The sequence below is a fragment of the Hevea brasiliensis genome, chromosome 13, assembly GCF_030052815.1.
Source record: "Hevea brasiliensis isolate MT/VB/25A 57/8 chromosome 13, ASM3005281v1, whole genome shotgun sequence".
NCBI classification, from domain to species: domain Eukaryota; kingdom Viridiplantae; phylum Streptophyta; class Magnoliopsida; order Malpighiales; family Euphorbiaceae; genus Hevea; species Hevea brasiliensis.
The window spans coordinates 64,077,698-64,098,148 of NC_079505.1; the positions used below are offsets into that span (position 1 = coordinate 64,077,698).

The 20,451-nt window shown below is 38.0% G+C and overlaps 1 protein-coding gene across 1 annotated transcript; it reads left to right on the forward strand.

Annotated features, from left to right (window-relative positions):
• The first annotated feature begins 3,805 nt into the window (after window positions 1-3,805).
• On the forward strand, window positions 3,806-6,070 carry LOC131172170 (uncharacterized). Its single transcript, XM_058133116.1, has 3 exons — window positions 3,806-4,447; window positions 4,628-5,094; window positions 5,197-6,070. The coding sequence occupies exons 1-3, from the start codon at window positions 3,806-3,808 to the stop codon at window positions 6,068-6,070; spliced, it is 1,983 nt and encodes a 660-aa protein (XP_057989099.1).
• The last annotated feature ends 14,381 nt before the right edge of the window (window positions 6,071-20,451 follow it).

The following is a 20,451-nucleotide window of genomic DNA, read 5'->3' on the forward strand; positions in this document are numbered from 1 at the left end:
ACATCTCTTTAAAATTAGAATCCCAAATTCAAAGCTGAAAAATTAGATAAGATATGAAACAAATCAAATAAACAAAACACCAATTCACCATGGGGACATCCCATGTACCCATGTTCTTGGGAAACCCAAAATGGTGAGATATCGAACGCTCCTTCTATCAATAAAAGGACCGACAACATTACTCCAAAACCCCCAAAATTATTAATTATAAGTAATTAAAAGCGCAACGTTAAATTTGCTAACCCTCGTTAAGAGAAGAGGTGGGGTGCTTAACACCTTCCCCACCCGTGAACGGACTCTGAACCTAGAATCTCTGTTTTGAAAATGGTTTTTGTTTTCAGTAATGATTGCCTTTAATTTCCCTTAAAATTAAAGTGGTGACTCCTCACTTTTTCCACTTCAGTGAGAATCGTCCGGTGACTACAAGGTCCTTGCGATAGCTTGGCGACTCCACTGGGGAAGTAGACCAAAATAACCCTGGTTTAGAAGTCCAAAGAGCAAATTTAACCCTGTGCTCTTATCGGTAATTATGGGGGTTGACTCATAGAATTAGAAGTTTTAATATTTTAATTATTACTATTCTCTCTAATCATTTTGTTTGTTTCAATTGTTTCATTTATTGCAGTAATCTTCGCCTAAATTTCCTTGAATAAGGAAGAGGTAAATATGTCCCTTCACACACTGATCACCTACACGATGTCCTCACACACTTTAGCCCTATACCCGAGCTCTCTTACACTGTCGGAAGTAGGAGGGGGTCATGTAGCGATACCCATGGGTTTTTACCCCGTTAGTATCCGCGAAGACTTCTGCTCAGATTGGAACTTGTTTTACCTATTGTGATAACCGTGGATTTTTCTCGTCATTATCATAATGGTGAAATGAGGCTCTACTGTTTATAGTAGGGACAATTTGGAGACCTGTGGCTTTAGAAAATTAAACCTTAAGCTAAACCGTCAATTTAGTCAGAACCTATGATAAGCCATCCTTGAAGGTAAGACCATCCAATTATATAGTACCTACCCGGTGCCACAGTTGCCCTATTTTAGGACAAAAGGGACATACTTGCTTTCACCTTACTCTGTTTATATTTTTAAACTTTTCTTAAATAACATGAGGATAATTTTTGAATCATACTGCCAGGATGATCTAAACACCTTCCTACTTTAATAAGTGTATAGATATTGTCACGCAAGTAGTATAATTCAAGATTACCTAAATTTATTCTGCTAACTTATTTCCTCTGCAGATATTATAAATAGGTGTCTGCCAAGGGTAGGGAAAACTTTAAAATGGCATCTTCGAGTCAGTCAGCCGAAAAGGTTTTAAAACAGAAACGAGATGCTCAACAAAGATTTAAATCAATCCATTATTTAGAATCCTTACAGACTGATGAGATAGAAGCAGAAGCCCGTCCGTTGCCTCCATTAGATCCTAGTAAAATTGAGATCAGAACAACCGGTTTTGATGACTTATTAAATAGTTGGAAATCATTGCCCAATCATGCCTAAACACAGTTCAAGGAAAAATATGGGAAAATTACCTCCTTGATACGGGTCAAAGCACAGGCTTTGGTACTAAAGGTCATGTTATATACTTGGAATCCCAGTTATAGGGTATTTTTTTTTCAATAATGTCGACACGACACCTACGGTAGAGGAATATTAGACGCTACTGGAGATCCCTTATGTAGCCCAGAATCATATTTATCTCTACCTTGATCACAGACAAACATGGAAATGGTTCGCGCACATAATAGGAGTCCCAGCAGAGGAAGCTAGAGTAAAAGAAACCGTTAAGGGAAACTCGCATGGGTGGCCTTGGATTTACATTAAGAAGCATTTGGACCAGCATATTCAGGGTGAAAGATGGGATAAGGCTTTGTCAGTTCTAGCTCTGGGGATTTATGGACTGGTCTTCTTCCCCGGACCTTTGGGAATTGTAACCCATAACGTCGCGGAATTATTTTGGGCAGTGGAAAAATAGAATGTCAATCCAATACCTTCCATTCTTGCCGAGACCTTCTTGACCTTGACATATTGCCGGCATCAGGGTAAGGGAATCATTAAGTGTTGCATCCAGCTATTGTATCTTTGGATCCTCAGTCATATATGTCCATAAGAAATTAAGGGTCTAACCTGGTACTCTGACCAACCCATTATTGAAAAGATGGTGAAGCTAGTAATAAGTCAAAGGGATAAACGACAATGGCAAGTGCAGATTCTGAATTTTAGTAGTCACAATTACTATTGGAGAAAGTTGTGGACTACGGGCCAACCCATCTTGATTAGTATAGAAGGTCATCATTTTGTACCATTGGTAGGGCTAATTGGATGCACAAGTTATATCCTAGCTATGGTAATGAGGAAATTCGGCTCGACATAATCCATTCCCAATATTGAAGGATTCCGTCAAACTAATTTCTATCATGAACTCGGTAGAGAAGACGAACTGAAAGCTTTGCGCAAATCATAGGAAAAGGTGACCTTGATGGAATGGTCACCTCAAGGGCCAAGCACAATAAACAAATATTCCTTATGGAGAAAATGGGAGAGACAAGGAATATCGAATCTCCAAACTAACAGGGTCTGAGGAAAGTATATCTCACCAAGAAGTTTGTTTGGAAGGAGTTGATGCCGGATCGAGTAGTCCTCTTCAAGATTTGACTACTGAGAACCAGCAACTGAAAGAGCGCATAAAAAGATTAGAAAGTCAAGAGCAAGCATTGAAAAAAGAAGCAAAGAGACTTAGAAAAGAGATGACTGTTGCAGAAATGGAATATGAGAGGCGAAAAACTCAGTGGGAGAAAGAGAAGGCTTCACTCCAAAGCAAAGTAAAGGAAAAAGAGATACAAAATGGCAAATTACGAGAAAGATTGGAATATCATGAGATATTGGTGGAAGAATACAAGCAAGAAAACAAGAGGAGGAAGCGTGAACTTAAAGATCAGATGCAATTAATCAATGATATCTCGAAGGAGTGTGCCAAAGAAAGAAAGGAAAAGGACAGACAAGCCATCCTTTACCAAGAATTGCGAGGGAATGTCAACCAGTTAGAAAAGATGATAGCGCAAGGGAAACAAAAACTGGTGCCTGAATCCGAATATGCTTTGAAGACATTCAACCCTGCGAGATAAGAAGCGAGATTGTATGAGTATCTCAAAAGATGTCATTGTATTTTAAGGAGTCTTCCTGAGCCTAGGCAATAACACAATACTTTGTACGCTTCACAAATAATAAAACTGTGTTCTGGAACAGTGAAACTTATGAATGACTTCACAAATAATAAAACTGTGTTCTGGAACCGTGAAACTTATGAATGAATAGTGTAACTCCCACGGGATTTATCCTCGTTAGAGCTATGTGAAAAGACGTATGCGTCATATGAACATACATCATAACCATGCATACGCCCCATCATTCATAGTTGAACTATCGAATGATGCCATCTACCCTCGGCAGACACCATTTCCAGCAATTGTTTGCCACAGTATCCTTTAACCAACCAAAACTTTGGCCACAGTAAGTTTATTTGTAGAAATAAAACTGATAATGCACTTTTCTACAGGAAACCAATATTGCTTCCAAAGCAGATCCGATCTAGCAACTAGTTGGACCAAGAAAAGTTTACTTAACAAGATCTCGAGCGAAGAAGATAATGGAAAAGCAAGAAAAAGTGTAGGCAAGTTTTAGAATTAAGGGAACAGATCTCAGAGTTAATGAAGATGATGAGAGAAATGTCCCAAAACAAAGAAACTACCCGGCCAGCACCGAAACCAAATTTACTAGTGATTCCCCCACTTACAATGACAGTTGATACTCATGCCCAAAAGCTTCATAATCAAGCCTCAACTTCTTTCACCTTCCAAACTCCCATTCCTGACCCAACAATTACCTTCAATCCAATATTTCTTAGCAGTGAATTTCATGTCTCTTATCACCAGGCTGTCTCGAATGCAGAATTTCATCCTTCAACACCGATCCCTTCAGTTTACCCTGCAACCAATTTTCCAACTGGGGGAGTAGCTCATGTAATAGGAGGAAAAAGCAGAGAAAAAGAAAATGAGAAGTTATCTGCTCTGGAGGAAAGGCTAAGAGCTATTGACGAGTTAAATATATATGGCTCAGTCGATGTGTCTTCACTGAGATTAGTGCCAGATGTTGTGGTACCACTAAAATTTAAGGTCCCAGAATTTGACAAATACAGCAGAAGCTCCAATCCACGCATCCATTTAGCCACTTACATATCTAAGATGTCTGCTCTTATAGAAGATGATAGACTCTTGGTACACTTCTTCTATGAAAGCCTCACAGGAGCAGCCTTATGTTGGTGCATGCAATTGGATAGGAGTATATTACGCTCCTGGAAAGATTTGGCTGACACTTTCCTCAAACAGTATAAGTTCAATTATGATGTTGTCCTCACACGGAGAGACCTCCAAAACCTGGTGCAGAGGGAAAGGGAGAGCTTTAAGGAATATGCCCAGAGGTGGAGAGAAAAGGTAGCTGAAGTTTATCCTCCGGTGACAGACAGTGAACTCTACTCTCTATTCATTGAGACCCTGAAGGCCCCATATTTCAATTTAATGATTGGGAATACTTCCAATAGTTTTTCGAATATCATCTAGATGGGAGAAAGGATTGAAGCAAATCTCCGATTGGGGAGATTACAAGAAGTAGTAGGTGAGAGTCCTATGAAAAAGTATACCAATTTTGGGAAAAAGAAGAAAGGGGATGTGCACTCCATTTCAAAAACTCACCTACCGCCACTAAATAATTTTTGCCCATACACCTCAGCCCAAAGTCCATACCCTCTAGCCCAAAACCCAATGGTAGCAAATGTTCCTCCTCCATTCTCGAATTATCCTCGCCCACAATATCCTCCTAAAGCTGCCTATAATCCTAGACCATCTGACCAAAATACTCCTTTCAGACCACCTGCTTCTCAACCTAGTTCGAGACCATCAAGGAATTCTGATCCGCCGAATTCTGATCCGCCATTACCACTCCCACTTAGTGAAATTTATTGTTATCTGTTGGGTATCAATCAGATAGTGCCCATCCCACTAGACCCCATCCAGCTGCCATATCCAAGGTGGTATGATCCTAGCGCCAGATGTGACTATCATGGCGGGGCTATAAGACATTCAACAGATAACTATGGAGCCCTCTGAGGAAGGGTATAATCCTTGATTAGAAATGGGTGGTTAAAGATTGAAGGGAGTGGCTCCACTCCTAATGTCACTTCAAAGCCATTACCCCATTACGATACCAAAAAAGGGAATGGTGTGAGTGTGATAGAGTCCCTGGATGAAAACTTGATTACGGAAGTGGATCAGTTAACCCTGTTCTTCAATGAGATTCTTGCAATGGCAGTACTGGAAGGGTACATACATCTATATAGGCTTAACTCTGGAAATGATCTATCGGGCTTAGGATGCCCTTATAATGGAGCAACCAATCACGAATTGCAGAATTGTGATGAATTCAAGGAGGAAATCTGGAAGATGATATCACTGAAAATCTTGAGGTGTCAATTAAAGTCAAAAGAAGAAAAGGAAGTGAACATCGCCATTTATGGTAAAGACATCTCAAGATCTGCTCCAAAAATGGTTTTTTCTGTTCCCACCACATCAACATTTCCAGCACCACCTCTGACAATCATACGTACCCCACCACAGCTACCAGTTACCAATACCCATGCTGTGCCTTGGAATTATAATTTCCAAGTTTATACACAGAGTGCATCCAGCAGTACTTCCATCCCTACCCTCAACCATACCTACACTCAACCCATTACCACCCCTAAACCATGTTTCACCCCTCATGCTTACTTCAAAATGACCTATACAGGCCCCTCCAATGACTCTGCTCCCCAATTCACATCAGAACTTGCCTTAATAAATGACTCTCCAAATCTAGAAGTAGAATTTATTACTAGAAGTGGGAGGTGTTACGGCACTGAGGAAAAGAAAAGTAAAGGGAAAGCAGAAGTAGAAGAGTCACCTGAGACTGAGGAAAAGGTGGGAAAAGTAGTAGAGAGGGGAGAACCCAATGAAAGGAAGGAATAAGATGAACTGTTGTTGCAAATCATGAAGCAGAGTGAGTACGATGTGAATGAACAATTAAAGAAGACACCTACTCGAATCTCCTTGCTGTCATTAATATTGATCTCGGAAGTGCATCGCCGTGCCTTACAGAAGGTTCTGGACCAGGCCTTTGTAACCCCGGACATCACACCGAGGTAATTTGAAAAGATAGTTGGACAAATTCAGGCATCCAATTTCGTCACTTTCTCAAAAGACAAAATAGGCCCAGCTGGCTTGAAGCACACTAAGGCTATGCATGTGATAGTTAAGTGTAAAGGATGTTTGGTTGCTAAAGTTCTAATTGACAATGGCTCTGCACTCAATGTCTTGCCTAATGCGACCCTAGCAAGGCTCCCAGTAGACCCATCTGGAGTACGCCAAAGTTCCATGATTGTGAGGGCATTCGATGGCACAAAGAGAGATGTGTTAGGAGACATTGACTTGCCACTCTAAATTGGGGCATGTACTTTCAATGTAACATTCCAGGTGATGGATATTGAACCGGCATACACTATGCTGTTGGGAAGGCCCTGGATTCATTCAGCAAATGCGGTGCCTTCAACTCTACACCAGAGAGTTAAATATGTCATGAACGGTAAAATCATACTGGTGAGAGGAGAAGAAGCTATACTAGTCATTAAGTCACAATCAGTTCCTTATGTGGAAACAACTGAACCATCCCTAGAAAGCTCATTTCAAGCCTTAGAATTACAAGAAACTGTTCTAGCAGATGGGGGAGCTGCAGCCATGGTTGCAAAAGTAATGCTGAAAAATGGCTATGAAAAGGGCAAGGGATTGGGTGTCACCCTGCAAAGAATTGTTGAACCCGTGTCAGCCGCTCAAAGAAATGGTCGCTTAGGGTTGGGATATGATGAAGATGCTTTGACTGATAGAAGGTTCCGGATGAGAAACCTACTCAGGGATCAAAGATTCGACAAACCTCTCGAAATGAAGAAAAGCATCCCGAAAATCTCAAACGTTTTTACCATACCAATCACTAAGAACTTAGAAGGAGAGGATGAAGAATCACCCTTAGAGTCATTTATCAATGTCTTGCACCTGGATTCCATGTCCGAAATACTAATCTCACCAACCACTGAGGAACAAGAGCTTGACAATTGGGAAGTCGAAGATATCCCCATGCTTTATTTCGAGTAAAGTATTTGTTACCAGCACTTGATTACTTTGTGTAACACCCCTAAGTTCGGTAGTGCGTTCTGCTGTACCGGTGACCAGTGTTGTCCGGACAGCTAGGATGCTTAGAACTACACTTCAATATGAGTGAGGAGACATAAAATAATGAAATACAAGAAAAGAAAGTACAAGAAAAACAAAGGAAAAATCATAGCAAAGAAATGTAACCGAGTAAGTGAGCCGGGAAACCTAGCGATGGGTGACCGCACCGGGAAGTCACGGCGTGGACCGTTGACTGCTCGGATCATGGGAACCTGGAAAACATTTTTAGGACATAAATAGAACCTTATTAAAGAGTAAATATCATTAGAAAGATCAAAGAAAAATTAAATAATTAGTACAAAGAAAAGTGAGAAATCGAAAAAGCATAAAACCAGAATAGAAAAATCGTGAATGCCACCTGAACAGGTGCATTATGGTCATTTGACATCCCGAAGTATCTTTTGACCTAAATTTCCATTAAAAATAAATAATATTACACTTAGAAAATAAAATGAAAAATTAAATTGGTGGTACCTAAAGTAAATAGTAGAAATTAAAGGTTAAATGTGGAATAAGTGGGAATTTAACTTATTATATGATTAAATGACTAAGTGGACCACTAAAGGGATTAATTAAATACATAGTGGGACATGTGTACACTTAAAATGCAGCTGAATAAGTCATCTTCCTCATTTGCATTCAACTTGCCGAATTGAAGAGTGAAGGAACCCACCATTGACGTTTTGCATGAGCTTCATCTTCTCCCTTCATTTCATCTCTAAATACTTAAGTAGCTTTATGAAAAATGGTCTACACATCACCAGGAAGATATTGATACCAATTTTGAGAAGTTTGGTGAAGGTTTAGCAAGTTACAATTAAAGGTAAGTTTGCATTTTTGAGAATTTCTTTGTTAAAGTTTATGTTCATGTTATGGGTGTTGGTTTGGTGAAGGAAAATTTTGAGTTTGAAGGGTTATTGTTGTTTTCATTTTGGACAGCCATGAGTCACGTTTTTGATGAGATATTTGTGCATATAATTGATGAGAAATGGTGTTGATCATGATGAATTAGTAACCTAGTGAATTATTTCATGTTTATATGGTGATTTATGCACTTGGATGGGAATTGGTAAATTGGATGGCACTTTGATGTTGAAGAATGGTTTATGCAGCTTGGGGACACTTGAGTAATGGTATATATTGAAGGAAGTGTGGGCAGAATATTGACCTAGAAGGTTGATGAGATGTATGTAGATTGATATTGTAAAGTGTATGTAAAATTTGTAATGGTTAGGTGTGTTTGTAATGGTAATTAGAAATTGTAATTGTGAATGATATTTGGTGTGTTGAGGGTAATGGTAATCTGCCCAAAATAATGTTAATGTAAAGTAGATAATGCTTTTGGTAATGTACCAAAACAGATTGGTAGGGTATGGAAGTAAACTTTGCAAGTTAAATGTGTGTTTGAAGTGGGGTGTGAAAGGCATAGTGAGGGCAGTGTACAATTTAGCCTATAACCTTAAATGTGTAATCTCAATTGGTATGAGACCAATTTGAGGTGAAACTAGGCACAAAATGTGCCAACTTTCATTGAGAAACCATACCAAAATTCTGCTTGCAAGGTGACCTAAGAAAATGACCAATTCGGATTAGGTACAATTAGGACCTGAAAAGTGACCAATTGGGCAGCAGTGAGTGTTTAGGCCATAACTCACTCAAACCAGGTCCAATTGACCTGAAATTTTAACCATGAATAGTTAAGACCCATACCTACAAGTCTTATGAAGACACCAAAGCCCAGAAATGACCATAAGCAAGTCAAACAACTTGCACAAGTTCGGGTCCAAAAACTGGCCGAACCAGAATTGACCAATTTGACCTAAAATTGACCTAAAATGGTACCATTTGACTAGCAAGAGTGTAATGACCATAACTCGGTCTACTTAACTCGGATTGATCTGAAATTTTGCACCGCGGTCCATAAGACCTAGATCTACAAGTTTGTAGTTTCGACCGAGACCCGAAAACAGAGGGAACTAGATCGTCCGGTTATATCAAACCAGTGTCCCGGAATCCAGCAATTTGCATTAAAATGCACTAAGCAAGGAAATGACTTTGGTAAAACATACCAAACCTAAAACCCTATCGAATGTGACATATTAACGACACTAAAACCTAATTTACCTAAAACGCAACGAGGGTCGGTATATTAGGTGATTAAGTGAAAAATTGAGTTCAGTGCATTATTTACCAAATATTATTGTTAGAGACAATTTAATTTAGTACTGAAACACTTCAAATTGTGTTTCTCAGTTACTAAAGACTCAGGAAAAGAGAAGGAAACACTGAGTCCAGACCAGGGAGACAGTCATCAGAGGTTTGTGCACAACGAATATTTCTTTTGAATTTTTCAATTGAAATAAATATTGACTATTTATACATTATTGTTTTAAATTGTGGAAATGTCTTTGAATGGGTATTTATTGCTTGAAAAGCATTGTAAATGATTTGAAACTGTGAGAAATTGTTTGAATGATATTGATGGATACTTATTGCTTAAAAGCATTGTAAATGGTTTGAAATTGTGGGAAAATTAGTTTAGTGTGATTTGTGAAAATCGAAGTTAATTATGAATTGTGTTGCCATTTTGTGAATGAAATTATGACTTTGGAAATTTATTGGATTCTCACGAATCATTTGAATAAAATGTTTGGAATTGATTTTGTGTTCACACTTAGCATGACAGTATCGTATCATTCCTTCTCCAATTAGGGGGTTGTGATCGTTTATTTCCTTCTCCATTTATGGAGTCGTGATCGTTTATTTTTCCCTCTCTGATTTACCAGTTGAGGTGATCGGATGAGTACTCATTATATATCTAGCTCCCATCCTAATTGATTTCGATTAGTGGGGTTGTGATTGCTTTTTCGTGGTGTACAACACAAAGATTGATCGGAAATTTGTGTCATGGCTTAAGTTGTGAATGAATTGGCAACACTGTATTCTTAAATTATTCGACTAAATTGCATTATTATGTATTGTGAGATTGTGAAATTGATTTAAACTCTCATTGACATATACTGTCTTTTGAATTCAAACATGATCTGACTTATGAAAAATTATTGTGATATTGACAAATGGAGTTTAAATTCTTGTTGACATTTATTGTCTTGAATTTAACTATGATTTTAAGTATCCACTATTTACATGACTTATGAATTGTGATTTAAATTGTATTTGGTTAATGTTGTGCACCACTGAGACATTGTCTCAGCGATAGCTTTTTAATTGCTGTCGCAGGTAGAGAGACAGACAGGGCAGCAGACTAGGCTGCATATACCTCCAGCGAGAGATTTTTCGGGTATAATGAGTATACCAATATTTTGCATTTTGTACTGTAATGTATGACACTGTATGTACATTTTGTTTTTGGTTTTGAGCGATTGTAAATTCAAATTGTACCTTGAAGTTGTAAAATAATTACGAAATGCTTTTGACTTGTAAAAGCTGTATTATATTTCCTTATCTCAGACTTTGAAAAATTTCTATGGAATTGAGTTGATAAATTGTTGTGTTGAGAAATGTATTGGAGTTGAGATTTGGAAAATTATTGAAGTACTTTTTACAGGTTTTCTGAAGAACTGTTTTATCCAAAATACAGATGGCACTCTGCCAAAATTTTTACAGAAATTCCAAATAAACCAATTGAGTTAGTTATTTCACTCTGTTCTCCAAAGTCTTTAACACTGTAAATAGTGCTCACCATCGTAAAAGAAGTAAGAAAAGTTTTTAAAATCCCTTGTAGTGTATTTAATGGGTTATCAATGACGAGTTGGTAATTCATTAGGTATACTACGGATCATGTTATGCCTTCTTGAGGGTAGGGTGTGACATGTTTTAGTGGTATCAGAGCATAGTTTTTAAATTCTTTTTTCACCTGTTATTTGAATGTTCTTTCTTCATAGTACAACTGCTCAATATCATTGTTGATACATACAAGATATTACAAAGATAAATATGCACTAACGAGTAAATATCCTTGTGTTATTGTTCAGAAAGCTAAGATCCTCGCATTGAATATGGAAGAGGGTGATCGTCATCGATCGCCTATAGAGGCCGAGGTGCAAGGGGATGCCCTGGGCTTACATAATGTTAGTGGTTCAAGAAGCACTGCGATCTGCAGATTTCTGCTCAGTTCGCTCAGCAGATGGCTGCAATGTTCCAACAAATGGCTGATAATGCACCTACTCAAGTCCCAATACAGACACCAGTGGTACAACCATAGTCTCCTACGAGGCAATATGATAAATTGATGAAATATGGGGCTACAGAGTTCAAGGGGACAGCAGATCCTCTTGAGGTGAGCAGTGGTTAGAGAGGATGGATAGGGTATTCAAGAAAGCGCATTGCACAGAGGAGCTCGATTTGAATACTCGGTGTCCTTGTTCTGAGGAGATGCTTATGATGGTGGAAAACCATTCCCACACCGAGTAGAACTGCGATGCTAACATGGAATGACTTCCTCAGGAATTCATGAAATATATCACGATGCTTATGTAGACCGTGGTCGCAAGAGTTCCTAAGTTTGAAACAGGGAACAGATCGGTGGTGAGTATGAAAGAGAATTTTCTGCCTTAGCCATTATGCAATGAGTCTACTCTCTACCAGCAGGAAAGATGCAAGAGGTTTGAAAGCGGCTTGAAGCCCGATGTCAGTACAAGTGCTCGGCTTCAAACACACTAACTTCTCCGAACTTGTTTCTCAAGCCCTAGAGTTGGAAAGAGTTGAGTTTGAGACTGCTCGAGAAAAAGAGATCGAGAGAAGATAGATGAAGAGGGAAAGTCAAGAGACGAGTTCCAGTGGTCCCACCGGAAAGAGGAAGAACTATGAGGGACACGGCAGAGGTGACAAGAAGTCCGGTAGGGGAAGACATTCGTGATGAAACCTCCTCTATCTAGTCAAAGATAGTACCGAGGTTCCTACCATTCCCGCCAATGTGAAAATTCTGGAAGATATCATGGTGGGATATGCTATAAGTCTATTGCAGCCTGAAAAAACAGTGCAGGCATAGGACACTTTGCCAACGACTGCACCAGTAGTCGCAGAGTTGGACCACCTCCTACTACTGCGAAGGGTCGATTGAGCCCTGCTGCTAAGTTCACAACCACCCAGAGAGGTAGAGGCGGGGTAGAGGTAACCAAAGACGGCCAAGGCACAAGAAACATTGAGCAAGATAGTGCTCGGTCGAGTCTATGCCATGAGACAGAGAGAAGTGGCGAGACATCCGATGTCGTGGCTGTACCTTCTCAACTTTTAACCAGGATGTGTTTGTGTTAATCAATCTGGGTTCTACCCATTCTTATGTGTGTGCTAGCATCATTGATTGCATTGCTGCTCCATGTACAAAAATGGACTTTGAGGTGCTAGTAACAAGTCCGCTAGGACAGGAGGTCAGGGAAATAAATTTTGATGCATTAGTGATTAGTCCTTTAGGATAAGGATTGTGATAACAAGTGAAATTAGTTTAGGAAGAGTTTATCGTGAAAAGTATTTTGACACACCATAAAATTATAAGCTAATTGGCGAGCCTACTTAATGTAAGGCAAGAGAACGTAAAAGTAAGTTACAGAAATAGAATTGCTCTAGATGAAGGCAGAGATGTTACTGTAGTAATTGTTAATAGATATTGTAATCAGAAGAAGTTCGGATATCAGTGAATTCGAAAAGGATAAAAGATAGGAAAGTTTGATCTATTGAGTAAGCTGCAGATTTCAGTACTAACTTGAGATTATTGTGTAGAGCTACGTACTACCCGATAGTATATCTAGATGAGAATAGTTGCCAACGGCATCTGTTTAGTATAGTTATGCGGTGACAGAATTTAATTGTTAGAAATAAGTTTGAAAATCCTACTTAGGGATCTAAAACTCAAAAGTTAGAATATCGAAAGGTTATAGTTCACAAAAAGGAAGTAAGTTATAGAATATTGAGATAAAAAGAGTTACTAAGTAGAGATTTGAGCAGTTGATTCATATGTAACAAAGAAATATTCGAATGTGAGGAAGACTACGGACTAGAATGGTCGAGGACCAATGCTCGATGAATGATTCTAACATGACCTCAAGGGTCATTCAAGAAGCAACGTGAACCAAAATATTAGACAGCATAATAGTAAGAGGAGATTGGTGTTATCCAAGCAAATTAAACATTGTATTAGATTGTTAAAAGTCTTACGACCATATAGAAAGGAGAAAATAAATGTATGACTATTGTAAGATGGCTATTGGGTAAAATTTCGAGACGAAATTTATTTAAGGGGGGAATTGTAACACCCTAAGTTCGGTAGTGCTCATGCAGGTGACCGATGTTATCCTGGACAGCTAGGATGCTTAGAACTACACTTCAATATGAGTGAGGAGACATAAAATAATGAAATACAAGAAAAGAAAGTACAAGAAAAACAAAGGAAAAATCATAGCAAAGAAATGTAACCGAGTAAGTGAGCCGGGAAACCTAGCGATGGGTGACCGCACCGGGAAGTCACGGCGTGGACCGTTGGTAGCCTGGATCTGAGGAACCCTGGAAAACATTTTTAGGACATAAATAGAACCTTATTAAAGAGTAAATATCATTAGAAAGATCAAAGAAAAATTAAATAATTAGTACAAAGAAAAGTGAGAAATCGAAAAACAGACAAAACCCGGTAATACCGAAAAATCGGGAATGCCACCTGAATAGGGGCATTATGGTCATTTGACATCCCGAAGTATCTTTTGACCTAAATGTCCATTAAAAATAAATAATATTACACTTAGAAAATAAAATGAAAAATTAAATTGGTGGTACCTAAAGTAAATAGTAGAAATTAAAGGTTAAATGTGGAATAAGTGGGAATTTAACTTATTATATGATTAAATGACTAAGTGGACCACTAAAGGGATTAATTAAATACATAGTGGGAAATGTGTACACTTAAAATGCAGCTGAATAAGTCATCTTCCTCATTTGCATTCAACTTGCCGAATTGAAGAGTGAAGGAACCCACCATTGACGTTTTGCATGAGCTTCATCTTCTCCCTTCATTTCATCTCTAAATACTTAAGTAGCTTTATGAAAAATGGTCTACACATCACCAGGAAGATATTGATACCAATTTTGAGAAGTTTGGTGAAGGTTTAGCAAGTTACAATTAAAGGTAAGTTTGCATTTTTGAGAATTTCTTTGTTAAAGTTTATGTTCATGTTATGGGTGTTGGTTTGGTGAAGGAAAATTTTGAGTTTGAAGGGTTATTGTTGTTTTCATTTTGGACAGCCATGAGTCACGTTTTTGATGAGATATTTGTGCATATAATTGATGAGAAATGGTGTTGATCATGATGAATTAGTAACCTAGTGAATTATTTCATGTTTATATGGTGATTTATGCACTTGGATGGGAATTGGTAAATTGGATGGCACTTTGATGTTGAAGAATGGTTTGCGGCAGCTTGGGGACACTTGAGTAATGGTATATATTGAAGGAAGTGTGGGCAGAATATTGACCTAGAAGGTTGATGAGATGTATGTAGATTGATATTGTAAAGTGTATGTAAAATTTGTAATGGTTAGGTGTGTTTGTAATGGTAATTAGAAATTGTAATTGTGAATGATATTTGGTGTGTTGAGGGTAATGGTAATCTGCCCAAAATAATGTTAATGTAAAGTAGATAATGCTTTTGGTAATGTACCAAAACAGATTGGTAGGGTATGGAAGTAAACTTTGCAAGTTAAATGTGTGTTTGAAGTGGGGTGTGAAAGGCATAGTGAGGGCAGTGTACAATTTAGCCTATAACCTTAAATGTGTAATCTCAATTGGTATGAGACCAATTTGAGGTGAAACTAGGCACAAAATGTGCCAACTTTCATTGAGAAACCATACCAAAATTCTGCTTGCAAGGTGACCTAAGAAAATGACCAATTCGGATTAGGTACAATTAGGACTGAAAAGTGACCAATTGGGCAGAAAGGAGTGTTTAGGCCATAACTCACTCAAACCAGGTCCAATTGACCTGAAATTTTAACCATGAATAGTTAAGACCCATACCTACAAGTCTTATGAGACACCAAAGCCCAGAAATGACCATAAGCAAGTCAAACAACTTGCACAAGTTCGGGTCCAAAAGCGGCGAACTGCACTGACCAATTTGACCTAAAATTGACCTAAAATGGTACCATTTGACCAGCAAGAGTGTAATGACCATAACTCGGTCTACTTAACTCGGATTGATCTAAAATTTTGCACCGCTGTCCATAAGACCTAGATCTACAAGTTTGTAGTTTCGACCGAGACCCGAAAACAGAGGAACTAGATCGTCGGTTATGTCAAACGGTGTCGGAATCCACAATTTGCATTAAAATGCACTAAGCAAGGAAATGACTTTGGTAAAACATACCAAACCTAAAACCCTATCGAATGTGACATATTAACGACACTAAAACCTAATTTACCTAAAACGCATAGCGAGGGTCGGTATATTAGGTGATTAAGTGAAAAATTGAGTTGATGCATTATTTACCAAACATTATCGTTAGAGATAATTTAATTTAGTAATCTTGAAACACTTCAAATTGTGTTTCTCGATTACTAAAGACTCAGAAAAGAGAAGGAAACACCGAGTCGGACAGGAGACAGTCATCAGAGGATTGTGCACAACGAATATTTCTTTTGAATTTTTCAATTGAAATAAATATGGACTATTTATACATTATTGTTTTAAATTGTGGAAATGTCTTTGAATGGGTATTTATTGCTTGAAAAGCATTGTAAATGATTTGAAACTGTGAGAAATTGTTTGAATGATATTGATGTATACTTATTGCTTAAAAGCATTTTAAATGGTTTGAAATTGTGGAAAATTAGTTTAGTGTGATTTGTAAATAGAAGTTAATTATGAATTGTGTTTACATTTTGTGAATGAAATTATGACTTTGGAAATTTATTGGATTCTCACGAATCATTTGAATAAAATGTTTGGAATTGATTTTGTGTTCACACTTAGCATGACAGTATCGTATCATTCCTTCTCCAATTAGGGGGTTGTGATCGTTTATTTCCTTCTCCATTTATGGAGTCGTGATCGTTTATTTTTCCCTCTCTGATTTACCAGTTGAGGTGATCGGATGAGTACTCATTATATAGCTAGCTCCCCTTCCTCATTGATTTCGATTAGTGAGGTTGTGATTGCTTTGTCGTGGTGTACAACACAGCATTGATCGGAAATTTGTGTCATGGCTTAAGTTGTGAATGAATTGGCAACATCTGTATTCTTAAATTATTCGACTAAATTGCATTATTATGTATTGTGAGATTGTGAAATTGATTTAAACTCTCATTGACATATCTTGTCTTTTGAATTCAAACATGATCGACTTATGAAAAATTATTGTGATATTGACAAATGGAGTTTAAATTCTTGTTGACATTTATTGTCTTGAATTTAACTATGATTTTAAGTATCCACTATTTACATGACTTATGAATTGTGATTTAAATTGTATTTGGTTAATGTTGTGCACCATCGAGACATTGTCTCAAATGATAGCTTTTTAATTGTCGCAGTAGAGAGACAGCATGTAGCAGACTAGGTCGCATATATACCTCCAAATGAGAGATTTTTCGGTATAATGAGTATACCAATATTTTGCATTTTGTAATCAGAATGTATGACATTGTATGTGCATTTTGTTTTTGATTTTGAGATTGTAAATTCAAATTGTACCTTGAAGTTGTAAAATAATTACGAAATTTGTTTTGACTTGTAAAAGTCGTATTATATTTCCTTATCTCAGACTTTGAAAAATTTCTATGGAATTGAGTTGATAAATTGTTGTGTTGAGAAATGTATTGGAGTTGAGATTTGGAAAATTATTGAAGTACTTTTTACAGGTTTTCTGAAGAACTGTTTTATCCAAAATACAGATGGCACTCTGCCAAAATTTTTACAGAAATTCCAAATTAACCAATTGAGTTAGTTATTTCACTCAGTTCACCAAAGTCTTTAACACCTGTAAATAGTGCTCACCACTGTAAAAGAAGTAAGAAAAGTTTTTAAAATCCCTTGTAGTGTATTTAATGGGTTATCAGTAGACGGAGTTGGTAATTCATTAGGTATACTATGGGATCATGTTATGCCTTACTGAGGGGTAGGGTGTGACACTTTGTCCATGGTGTCAAGTGTAATTCTATATATGGACCTCTTTTTATGATTAAGCAATTAACAAATTAATAGTGCACTTTCCCAAACTCTGTGTAAATATTTTCTTTTAAAAAGTTCATTGTAAAAATCCAATCTTTAATATAATCCATTTTCACTTCTCTAGGACCATTGACCAACCCAACCATAATAATCCAATCAACTCTAAAATCCCTTATGTTAACTTTGAGAGTCCCATAATTGCCATCGATACAAGTGATCCTGAAGAAGAGCCTGTGAAAGAATCGGGAGAAGCAGATGAACCCACTCTAGTACCCTGTGGAGATGAAATGAATACCTTGAATTTGGGGACAGAGGAAAATAAAAGGGAACTCAAAATCATGAATAATGAAGAATTAAAAGACATGGTCCAATTGCTAAAGGAATTCATCGACGTATTCGCTTGGGGCTATGATGACATGCTAGGACTAGATCCTTAGATGATAATGCACAAGATTCCTTTGATCCCTAGAAAAATCCCAGTTAAACAAAAATTGAGAAGGATGAACCCTGACACGCTGCTCAAGGTCAGGGATGAAGTTAAAAAGCAATACGATGCGGGATTCCTAGAAGTGGTAAAATACCCAGAATGGGTAGCTAATGTTGTCCCTGTAATGAAGAAAGATGGCAGAGTGAGAGTATGCGTTGACTACAGGGATCTCAATAAGGCAAGTCTGAAAGATGATTTCCCTCTCCCGCATATAGATGTACTGGTAGATAATGCTGCAGGATTGGGGAGATGCTCATGCATTGACAGAGCCTCAAGTTATAACCAGATTTTGATGGATAATGACGACAAAGAAAAGACTACCTTTATCACCCAGTGGGGAGTCTTTTGCTATCGGGTGATGCCCTTTGGGCTAAAGAATGCAGGGGCTACTTACCAACATGCCATGGTCACATTATTTCATGACCTGATGCATAAAGAAGTGGAAGTTTATGTAGATGACATGATCATTAAATCCAGGGGGACTGAAAGCCATGTACTGGTATTAAGAAAAGTGTTCAAAAGGCTCAAAAAGTATCAGCTGAATCTGAATCCGGCTAAATGTGTGTTTGGGGCAAGATCAGGAAAGCTGTTGGCATTTATAGTAAGTGAGAAGGGAATAAAGGTGGATCCAAAAAAAATTCGAGCCATCTAAGAGATGCCTTCCCCAAAAACGGAAAGAGATGTGCATAGTTTCTTGGAAAATTAAACTATATTTCAAGATTCATCTCTAATCTCACTGCCAAGGCTGAACCCATTTTCAAGCTACTTAAGAAGAATAATACCGCCAAGTGGGACCAAGCTTGTCAAGAGGCTTTCGAAAGGATTAAGTAGTACTTGTCAAATCCGCCAGTATTGGTTCCTCCAGTGATGGGTAGGCCATTAATTCTGTATATGGCAGTTCAGCAGAGCTCGATGGGTTGCGTTCTAGGACAGCATGATGACACTGGGAGGAAAGAAAGGGCCATTTACTATTTGAGCAAGAAATTCAATGACTACGAGTCAAGATACTCTTTCTTGGAAAAAACTTGTTGTGCGTTGGCTTTGATAGCGAATCGACTCAAACATTACATGTTGAATCATAAAACATGGTTCATCTCCAGGATAGATCCAATCAAGGATGTATTTGAAAGCCCTTTCTTACCTGGGAGATTAACAAAATGGCAGGTCATACTTTCTCAGTAAGACATAGTATATATAACAAGAAAAGCAGTAAAAGGGAGTGTGATAGCTGACCTCCTGGCTGAGAACCCAATCAATGATTATGAAGCCCTAGATTTTGAATTCTTAAACGAATATATTAACGTAGTGAGCGATGGTGCTGAGGGTCCAAATGATGTATGGGAAATGTATTTTGATGGACAGTCAATTTAGCCAGTAATGGGATTGGAGCAGTGCTTGTTGCCCCAGATGGGAGACATTTCCCAATGGCTGTTAAGCTGAGGTTCGGCTGCATGAACAACATAGCAGAGTATGAAGCCTGCGTAAGTGTCTTACAGGCGGCCATTGAAATGAAGATAAAGAAATTAGAGGTGTATGGGGATTCAACTTTGATCATTTACCAAGTCAAAGGGGAATGGCAAACTAAAGACCCGAAATTGATCCCGTATCAAAAATATCTCCTTGAACTAATCAAGGAATTTGAAGAGATTTCTTTCACTCACCTGAGCCGGGATAAGAACCAATTTGCTGAAGCCTTAGCTACTATGGTAATGATGACTCAGATGGAAGAGAGGCAAATAACGCAGTTATTACAAATCAAAGTAAGAAGTGAGCCGGCATACTGCTTTATGATCGAAGAAGAAACAGATGGCAAACCCTAGTATCATGATGTCCAAGTTTACATCAAGAATAAGGAATATCCTCCTGGGGCAAGTAAAAACGAAAGGAGAATGATCAGAAGATTAGCAATGGGATACTTCCCCAGTGGAGAAATAGGGAAGCTCCAACGGTGAGTTGTTGAGGTGTGTAAATGCCAAGAAAGCAAGAAGAATTCTATTTGAAACTCATAAGGGGAACTGCGCTACTCATAGCAATGGGTATATGATGGCAAAGCAGATCTTAAGGTGGGGTTACTTCTGGACCACTTTGGAAAAGAATTGCATTGAGTATTTTCGGAGATGTCACAAATGCCAAATTTATGCCAATCAGATAAATGTCCCGCCTTATCGACTTTATAATCTCGTCTCACCATGGCCTTTTGCAACGTGGGGTATCGATGTAATCAGTCCGATCAACCCAAAAGCATCCAATGGGCACAGATTCATTTTAGTAGCCATCGACTGCTTCACTAAATGGGTTGAAGCAACTTCATATGCTCACATCACTCAGAGCACCTTTTTGAAAATTTTCAAGAATAATATTATCTGCCGGTATGGTCTTCCTGGGGAGTTTATCACTAATAATGCCAAAAATCTGAATGGTTTGAAGATTCAAAAGTTGTGTGATCAATATAAGATTCAGCATCTC